The sequence below is a fragment of the Pelodiscus sinensis genome, chromosome 26 (genome assembly GCF_052426305.1).
Source record: "Pelodiscus sinensis isolate ZL-2025 chromosome 26, ASM5242630v1, whole genome shotgun sequence".
NCBI lineage: Eukaryota > Metazoa > Chordata > Testudines > Trionychidae > Pelodiscus > Pelodiscus sinensis.
The window spans coordinates 20,859,188-20,869,111 of record NC_143077.1 but is presented as its reverse complement, the minus strand read 5'-3'; the positions used below and the strand labels follow the sequence as shown (position 1 = coordinate 20,869,111).

At 70.2% G+C, this 9,924-nt stretch overlaps 1 protein-coding gene across 7 annotated transcripts in view; it reads right to left on the bottom strand.

Moving 5' to 3' along the window:
- Positions 1-90: 90 nt before the first annotated feature.
- The window catches only part of SCMH1 (Scm polycomb group protein homolog 1), a 128,533-nt gene continuing 118,699 nt past the window's right edge, over positions 91-9,924 (bottom strand). For all 7 annotated transcript variants that reach the window (XM_075908619.2, XM_075908621.2, XM_075908622.2 and 4 more), the window contains 2 exons: positions 7,617-7,759; positions 91-2,702 (listed from right to left, as the gene is read on the bottom strand). In XM_075908619.2, the coding sequence (XP_075764734.1) occupies positions 2,577-2,702; positions 7,617-7,759 (269 nt within the window). In that variant the 3' untranslated portion in view covers positions 91-2,576. The remainder of the gene's footprint in view (positions 2,703-7,616; positions 7,760-9,924) is intronic.

The following is a 9,924-nucleotide window of genomic DNA, read 5'->3' as shown; positions in this document are numbered from 1 at the left end:
GTAGCCACGCCAGGCCTGAGGGCCCGCCGGCAGCCAGGGCGCTCCTGGGCTGGCCCCGCGGGAGCGAGACGGATGAGGGAGACGGGTCTGTTCTTTGGTGCAATCCTGTTTATTTACAAAGCATGTACACGGCTTGGCCTCCCTGCACAGAGGGGACCCAACAGCAGCCGGCTGCTTCCTGTGCAGAAATCCAAGCCTGCTTCCAGCCCGTCCTGTGCCCAAAGGAACCTCGGCCTCCCCCTTGGCTCCCTCGCTTTCCCCTCTCGCGGCCACAGCCCTTCCTGCCGGGGGCCCAGAGCCCCTCGCGCCTGCCTGGGGGGTTCTAGTGCGTGGGCCAGGGGCCGAGCGCTGCAGCCCAAACGGGCCATGAAGCAGCCAAGAGGAAGCGCACGAGGCCAGTGGCTGCCAGGGGCTCAGACAGCTGCACGTGGGCCGCGAATGACTCCTCCAGCCACGGGCGCAGCGAGGTCAGGGGCACGCGCAGCCAGGAACCCCCCGGCTGAGGCAGCAGCCGAAACCGGCATCCTCAGGCAGATCCAGGTGAGGGGCAGGAGGCCTAGACAGGCTGAAGTGGATGCAGAGTGGGGAGGGAGAGCTGCCAAGGGTTGGGGTGGTGGCAGGGTGACGGGGTAAAGGGGAACAGGGTGGCCACAGGAGCGTGAGGGCTGGCATGGGATAGATTGGGGGAGGGGTGGGTGGGCTCAGGGATGGGGCAGGACAAGGTGTGGCAGAGGAATGGGGCAGGATGGCGGGTGGGTAGAGGGATGGGGCAGGGCAGACGGACACTGGGGATGAGGCAGAGGAGGAGGGGAGACGCGGATACCAGAACCCTTTGAGGGGCGACGAGGCTCGGGGGAGGAGAGCGAGCGGCGCCCGGGGAGGAGGGTGTCAGGGCAGAGGCAGGGGGGTTGCTCTGCTATCCCTGGGGTCGCCAGTGCAGGCGGCAGCCGTCCCAGCGCCAACTCCGTGCCCTCCGGGCCATCCCGTCACGTACCGCACGGAGCAGGCTACAGGCTGGGGAGGGGCAAAATCCCTTGGCCCAGCCTGAGACGGTGCCCCCCCCCCGGCACGGCGGTGCAGGCTGGTGCCCCCGGGCCCACCCCTGCGCTTAGCAGCAGGCCGATGCCCTGAGAGGGGCAGTGCGGCTCCCAGAGCACTCGGGCCCTGCCAGCCGGGCTGACACTTGCCCCGGAACAGGCTGAGCCCAGTTACCTGCCAGCGAGCGAGCAGGGGCCCACGGGGGACGTGCACAGCGGGTGGGCAGAGCCAGGCTGGAAAGGGCCCCCAAGCCAGGAGCAATGCTCGCAGCCCCGCTCAGGCCTGGGAAGGACCAGCCCCTGCCAATTCCCTGCGGTGCCCAGCTGGAGGGCTGTGGCCCAGGGGAAGCAGAGCCATGGAGCAGCAGGAACGGGCCAGAGGCTGCCGGTGGCTCCTAATCCGCGTGGGGCGGCTGAGCAGGGGCAGGCCCCTCCTCACCATGCCCAGGGGCGGCAGCAGCCGGCGCTGGGCTCTCGAACCACCCGCCAAAGCCAGCCAGAGGCGAGTGCCGGCCTGCACCTGGGCAGCCGCAAAGGGAGGGGAAACCGAGGCACCTGGGCTGGTGCTGCCTCGCCCCATCAGTCGTGCTGCGCTGGGCACAGCTGCTGGGCCTCAGCAGAGACCAGCTTGTACCAAGAGCCTCTCCTACGTCTGGCGTCATTCCTGGGGGGCAGGGCCCCTTGACCCGAGCCCCTGGTGGGAGAGGAGTGCTTGTGACGGGCCGGCCCTGCCTCCGGCCCCATTGCCGGATGCAGGCAGCAGGCCACCCCCATGCCCTGCCAGGCCGCTGAGCTGACCCCTGGGCCCCCTGGGGCAAGGCAGCTCTTCCCTCTGCTTGCCACACGCCAGGCAGGGACACAGCCTGCTCCCGCCCCGGCAGGCCTGGCGCACTTGGCTCAGTTCCTCCCAGCCGTGGGGCGGGGACACTGCTCAAGCACCCCAGTAAGTGCAGGGAAATCTGACGGAGGCCGGGGGCGCAGGGACGGCTGCTGAGACCGACGGTGCCGCGGGCCTGGCCAGGCACCTTAACGCGGCGGGGGAAGGGCGCCGGGGGCTGCCACCTCGCAAGAGGCACAAGAACATTTCATTGCGGGTTCCTGGCCTGTGAATTCGCCCGGGCCCCGGGGCGCCCGCCTGCTCGAGCGCTCAGTGGCAGAAATAAATACAAAGGCCCCGCCAAGGGCCGGCCGCAGCCGACAGGACCAGCAGGCCGGTGCCCCCTCACGGCCGTAAGCGCTCGAGGGGCTGGGCTCTCGCCCGTCCTGCCCAGCGGCCGCGGGTCTGCGGCAGAGCCGTCCATGGGGCGCGGGCGCCTGCAGGGGGAGGAGGGGACAAGGCCAGGGCCGCGCCGTCTCCGCCACGGGCAGAGGGAGCGGACGTGGCCGCCGGGCGCCAGCTGAGCGAGGAAGGTTCTTCTCTCTGCATCGGGGCCCGCGAGTCTGGCTCTGCCCCGGCCGGTGCCCACCGTGCTGAGCGGGGCCGGGCCGTGCTCCGAGGCGCTGCTGCCTGCCAGGCCCCTGGCGCTCCCGTGCGGCCCCTCAGAACCTGCCCTGCTTCAGCTTGTCGATGTGGCTGCCGAGCTTCAGCGCCGGGCCCAGCTTCAGCCCCATGTACTTCATCATCATGTCGCTCCGCAGCAGCAGCAGCGCCTTGCCGTCGATCTCCTGGCCAGGGAGGAGAGAAGGTCAGGACCGACCCCGGCGCCCCCCCGCCCCGTCGCCCCCCGGCCCCGGCGCCCCCCCGGCCTCGGCGCCCCCCGCCCCGTCACCCCCCGGCCCCGTCACCCCCCGGCCCCGGCGCCCCCCGCCCCGTCACCCCCCCGCCCCGTCACCCCCCGGCCCCGTCGCCCCCCCGCCCCATCACCCCCCGGCCCCAGCCCCGTCGCCCCCCGGCCCCGTCAGCCCCCCGCCCCGTCGCCCCCCCACCCCATCACCCCCCGGCCCCAGCCCCGTCACCCCCCGGCCCCGTCACCCCCCGGCCCCGGCGCCCCCCCGCCCCATCACCCCCCGGCCCCAGCCCCGTCGCCCCCTGGCCCCGTCACCCCCCGGCCCCAGCCCCGTCACCCCCCGGCCCCGTCACCCTCCGGCCCCGTCACCCCCCAGCCCCGGCAAGAACCAGCTCCAGCCCCGTCACCCCCCGGCCCCAGCCCCGTCACCCCCCGGCCCCGTCACCCCCCGGCCCCGTCACCCCCCAGCCCCGGCAAGAACCAGCTCCAGCCCCGTCACCCCCCGGCCCCGGTGAGAAACGGCCCTGGCCCCGGCGCCCCCCAGCCCCGGCAAGAACCAGCTCCGGCCCCGTCACCCCCCGGCCCCGTCACCCCCCGGCCCCAGCCCCATCGCCCCCCGGCCCCGTCACCCCCCAGCCCCGGCAAGAGCCAGCTCCGGCCCCGTCACCCCCCGGCCCCAGCCCCGGCGCCCCCTGGCCCCGGTGAGAAACGGCCCTGGCCCCGTCACCCCCCAGCCCCGGCAAGAACCAGCTCCAGCCCCGTCACCCCCCGGCCCCGGTGAGAAACGGCCCCAGCCCCGTCACCCCCCCGCCCTGTCACTCCCCGGCCCCAGCCCTGTCTCCCCCCGGCCCCGTCACCCCCCAGCCCCGGCAAGAACCAGCTCCGGCCCCGTCACCCCCCGGCCCCAGCCCCGTCGCCCCCCGGCCCCGTCACCCCCTAGCCCCGGCAAGAACCAGCTCCGGCCCCGTCACCCCCCAGCCCCGGTGAGAAACGGCCCCAGCCCCGTCACCCCCCCGCCCTGACACTCCCCGGCCCCAGCCCCGTCGCCCCCCGGCCCCGTCACCCCCCAGCCCCGGTGAGAAACGGCCCCGGCCCCGTCACCCCCCCGCCCTGTCACTTCCCGGCCCCAGCCCCATCGCCCCCCGGCCCCGTCACCCCCCGGCCCCGGCCCCGTCACCCCCCGGCCCCGCCACCCCCCGACCCCAGCCCCGTCGCCCCCCGGCCCCGTCACCCCCCAGCCCCGGCAAGAACCAGCTCCGGCCCCGTCACCCCCCGGCCCCGGTGAGAAATGGCCCCGGCCCCGTCGCCCTCTGGCCCTGTCACCCCCCAGTCCCAGCAAGAACCAGCTCCGGCCCCAGCGCCCCCCGGCGAGAAACGGCCCCGGCCCCGTCGCCCTCTGGCCCCGTCAGCCCCCGGCCCCGGCAAGAACCAGCTCCGGCCCCAGCGCCCCCCGCCCCAGCGAGAAACGGCCCCAGCCCCGTCGCCCCCCGGCCCTGGCGAGAACCAGCTCCGGCCCCATCTCCCCCCGGCCCCGGTCACTGTCCGGCCCAGTCCCTGGCGGGTGCCTCTACCCGGTGTGTGGGGCGGGCCCTGGCGAGAACCAGCTCCGGCCCCATCGCCCCCCGGCCCCGGTCACTGTCCGGCCCAGTCCCTGGCGGGTGCCTCTACCCGGTGTGTGGGGCGGGGGCGACACTCAGGCTGGCTCTGGGCTGCGCAGCTTCCCTCCCCACAGCTCTCCAGGCCCGGCAGCCCCTGCAAGTGCTCCTGTCTGACGCCAGCCTAACAAGCGCCTGGGGGAGCCATGTCCCCGGCCAAAGGAGGGGGGCCCACGCTCCCCACAGGGCAGGCAGGGCCCCAGGGAAGGGGGGTCGGGGGCGCTGCCTGGCAGGGAGGGGCTGCAGTTTAGGAAGGAGTAGGGGCCCGAAGGAGCGTGAGATTCCTCGCAGGGAGCCCCCTGCCTGGCGCTGTGCTCCACGGGGCTGGCGCTGTGCTCCACGGGGCGTTCGGAGGGCTGGGCTGGACAAGGGACGGTTTGCTGAGCTCACCCCACGACGCGGGGCCAGAGAGCTACCGGCCAGACTGGCCCTTCCCAGCTGTGATCCGTGGCCGGAGGGGCCTGCTCAGAACCCAGCTGGGAAGCAGGCGGGATGGGCCTTCTCCACCCCCACACGCCTCACCAGCCCTGGGCTGCCTGTGGAAGGGCAAGTGGCATCCTGGACGGGCCCCTGCTGTCCGGGCAGCGTCTCCTGGAGCCAGGCCTGCGGCTCCCCCTCCTCTGGAGGAAAGGCCTGGAAGTCCGAAGGGGAACGGGACGGCGAAAGGATCGGCCGGCCCCCCAGGCAGCGGGACGGAGACCCCCGGCTCTCGGGGCGGCCGGGGCAGAGCGGAGGCGTCGCTTTGGGGCCTTGTTCACTGCCACGGCCCCCGTCCGCGCCTGGCGGGGAATTCGCCTGGAACAGGCCAGCGGGCGATGCTGCTTCCGGCGCTTACTCAGGGCGATCACCACTCGCCTGCCCATCGCTCACGCCGGCCGCAGCCCCGCCCGCGAGCAGGGGACTTGCCCAGGGTCACCCAGCCCTTCAGTGGCACAGCCGGGAACTGCACCTGGGCCCCCGGCTTCCAGACCAGAGCTGTGACCTCAGCCGCTGCTTGTTTCGCTCTGTCCCGAGGGAGGCGCCCGGGAGCAGCCTGCACAAGCCCCCCGTGCACACACACTGCACGCAGACACCCACGCACACGTGCACACGCCTACACACCCACACGCACCTGCACATACACCTTCACACACACGCCCCCACACGCGTACACACATGCCTGTGCACATGCACACGCTCCGACACCCATACACATGCGCACCCCCACCCCACGTGCACATGCACACGTGCCCGCGCAAAGACACGTCAGCACGCAGACACCCTCACACACATGCACACACGCCCGCACACCCACACATAACACGCACACAGACACGTACACACAACTGCACACCCCCCCCCGCAAACATACACACACACCCCCGCACGCACACCCCCACTCGCGCGCGCGCGCACACACACACCCGCACACACACACGCACATGCGCACACACGCACACACACGCACACACACGCACCCTCGCACGCGCACACACACAGCCCCGCACGCGCACACACACCCGCGCACACACACACACACCCCCGCATGCGCACACACACACCCCCCCGCACGCGCGCGCGCACACACACACACACACACCCCCGCACGCACATCCCCACTCGCGCGCACACACACACACCCGCACACACGCACCCTCGCACGCGCACACACACAGCCCCGCACGCGCACACACACCCGCGCACACACACACACCCCCGCATGCGCACACACACACCCCCCCGCACGCGCGCACACACACACACACACACACCCCCGCACGCACACCCCCACTCGCGCGCACACACACCCACACACAACACGCACACAGACATGTACACACAACTGCACACACCCCCCCCGCAAACATACACACACACCACCGCACGCACACCCCCACTCGCGCGCGCGCGCACACACACAGCCCCGCACGCGCGTGCACACACACCCGCGCACACACACACACACACCCCCGCATGCGCACACACACACCCCCCCCCCCCCGCACGCGCGCGCACACACACACACCCCCGCACGCGCACGCACACACACACACCCCGCGCACGCACACACACACCCCCGCGCACACACACACACCCGCACATGCGCGCGCACACACCCCCCCCCCCGCACGCGCGCGCACACACACACACACCCCCGCACACGCGCACACACACCCCCGCACACGCGCACACACACACCCCCGCACACGCGCACACACACACACACACACCCGCACACGCGCGCACACACACACACACGCACGCACGCACGCACACACACCCCCGCGCACGCGCGCACACACACACACACCCCCGCACACACACACACACCCGCACACGCGCGCACACACACACACCCCCGCGCACGCGCGCGCACACACACACCCGCACACGCGCGCACACACACACACCCGCGCACGCACGCACACACACACACCCCCGCGCACGCGCGCACACACACACACACACCCGCACACACACACACACCCCCGTGCACGCGCGCACACACACACCCCCGCGCACGCGCGCACACACACACACACCCCCGCGCACGCGCGCACACACACACACACCCGCACACGCGCGCACACACACACACAGCCAAGAGGCACAAAGCTCTCCAGGGGGCAAGAGGAGCTGTCAGGAATCCCCTGGGGCACGAGGGCCCAAAGCCGAGCTGAGGTCCCAGCCAGGTGCTCAGCCCAGTGCGGCCAGGCCCTGGCCCCCCCTTTCGGCTCCACCCAGCAGGGGCAGGTTTGGGAAAGTCTGAGCCAACTTCCCTTGCGGGGACCCCCAGCTGGAGGCCTCCCCCCCAGCACCCAGCAGGGGGGCACCACGTGGCTGCAGACTCGAGCGGCTCGGCCACGGCCACGGCCACGGCTTTAGGTTCAACAGAGACACGCGGACGGGAACTTGGCACTGGCCGCCATTCCCGGGGACTCACCACGTGGGGGCAGTGCCCTGCGGGGAGGGGAATCCCAGGGCTCCGGGGTGACCATTATTTCAGCAAAGACAGAAGGGAGGCGCGGCCGGGCTCAGTCCTGGGGCGCGGGGAGGCCGGCCCGGATCACAGGACCACACGCAGCTGTGCAGCCGCTTCCGCTCCTGGGACGCCAGCTCCGAGGGGGGCAGGCTGGGCCAGACCTCGCCAAACACCAGGAAGTGTCGGGGGGGGGGCGCCCGCGTTACGCCAGCGGGACACACAGAGGGATAGTTACGTGTTTCCGAAAGAGCTCAGCGTGGGGGCCCAGCTGTGGATCAGCCTCTCGGACAAAATGCATCACGTCCTCCACTGTCCAGGAAGTCGGGTCTCGGCTGCTCAGCCGGGAGGCCTCCCGCAGGCCCAGGTACCTGTCAGAGCCTGAGGGGAGAAACGAGACAGGGCAGGAGGAGCCTGTTAGTGCGGAGGGGAGCCGGGGCCGGCGGGCAGGGCAGGGAGTGAGGGCCGCAGGGGCGGGAAGGGGCCGGCGGGTGGGGCAGGGAGCTGGTGGGAGGGGCAGGATACCGGGGCCGCAGGGGAGGGAAGGGGCCGGCGGGTGGGGCAGGGAGTGAGGGCCACAGGGGCGGGAAGGGGCCGGCGGGTGGGGCAGGGGGCCGGGGCCGCAGGGGCGGGAAGGGGCCGGCGGGTGGGGCAGGGAGTGAGGGCCGCAGGGGCGGGAAGGGGCCGGCGGGTGGGGCAGGGGGCCGGGGCCGCAGGGACGGGAAGGGGCCGGCGGGTGGGGCAGGGGGCCGGGGCCGCAGGGGCGGGAAGGGGCCGGCGGGTGGGGCAGGGGGCCGGGGCCGCAGGGGCGGGAAGGGGCCGGCGGGTGGGGCAGGGGGCCGGCGGGTGGGGCCGGGGCCGCAGGGGCGGGAAGGGGCCGGCGGGTGGGGCAGGGGGCCGGGGCCGCAGGGGCGGGAAGGGGCCGGCGGGTGGGGCAGGGGGCCGGGGCCGCAGGGGCGGGAAGGGGCCGGCGGGTGGGGCAGGGGGCCGGGGCCGCAGGGGCGGGAAGGGGCCGGCGGGTGGGGCAGGGGGCCGGGGCCGCAGGGGCGGGAAGGGGCCGGCGGGTGGGGCAGGGGGCCGGGGTCGCAGGGGCGGGATCGTGCTCTCGCAGGCTCCAGTGCTCCTCCCAACCCGCCTGCCCTCCTCCTGCCCCTCTTGTCTGATTGTGTCTGTGATGCGCCCGGGTCCAGCTGCCTTCCCACGGCTGCCACCTCCCCCCTCTCCTCTTCCCAGCCACGGCTGCTGCCCGTTGCCTCCCTCTGCCTGGCTCCCCTGCGGCTGACACCATGTCCTGGGACCCCTTCCCCTCCCAGCTGGGCAGGTCTGTCATGATTACGAGGGTTAGCCAGCAGCCTGGGATTAAGGGGTTAACTACACCTAGCCAGGTGGAGTGACCAGTAGGAATGTAGGAGGGAGTTTCAACCTGGGACAAAGGAATTTGGGTTTTTCCTTTGACCTTTTGTCTCTCGGAGGGTCTGTCTACACTACCCTCCTAATTCGAACTAGGAGGGTAATGTAGTCATACCGCACTTGCAAATGAAGCCCGAGATTTGAATTTCCCGGGCTTCATTTGCATAAAGCCGGCCGGCGCCATTTTTAAATGCCGGCAGTTCGAACCCCGTGCAGCGCGGCTACACGCGGCACGAACTAGGTAGTTCGAACTAGGCTTCCTAGTCCAAACTACCGTTACTCCTCGTGGAATGAGGAAGCCTAATCCGAACTATCTAGTCCGTGCCGCGTGTAGCTGCGCTGCACGGGGTTCGAACTGCCGGCATTTAAAAATGGCGCCGGCCGGCTTTATGCAAATGAAGCCCGGGAAATTCAAATCCCGGGCTTCATTTGCAATTGCGGTATGACTACATTACCCTCCTAGTTCGAATTAGGAGAGTAGTGTAGACAGACCCTGAGGGAGTTCTCTGCAGCTACAGAGAGGGACAAGGATGTCTCTCTCTCTCTCCAAGGCACCATTCTCCATTTTCTGTAAGTAGGGTAAAGTTTAGGCAGTTTCGTTAGGTTTTATTGTTTTAAGGGTTGGGTCTGGGATCTGAGATCTGGCCCTGCTTAAAAGATGTTTTGGCTTTTCTTTGTAACTAAGTTCTAGGCCCATGGAGTTTCTCCATGAGTATATTTTGTTACCTCCCTATCTAGTCATTATGGTTGCAACAGGAATATTGTTGTAATACTAAAAGTTCTTTCTTTTCTTTTTATTAACCTGGCAGTGGTTAATTGGTGCCTTGATTTTTATTTTAGGGGTAAGATTTCCCAAATGATCTTTCCTCTGATTTCTTTATCAACATTTGGGTGGTGGCAGCGGAAGTTTTATTCCCAAGATCTAGGTTTTTAAGATTTTGGGGGAATTTTTATACCAAAGCCTGGTAGATAAGGCTTTGGGGTACACTTGCTGGCCCCCACTTCTGCATTTATCATACCAGAATGGGGAAGGAGTCATGACAAGGTCCCCTCCTGGCCTCTCCCACCAAGGCTCCACTGGCTCCCCCCCACTGGATCAGCTCCAGCCTCTGGCCGGTCCCACGTCCCAGGCCGGC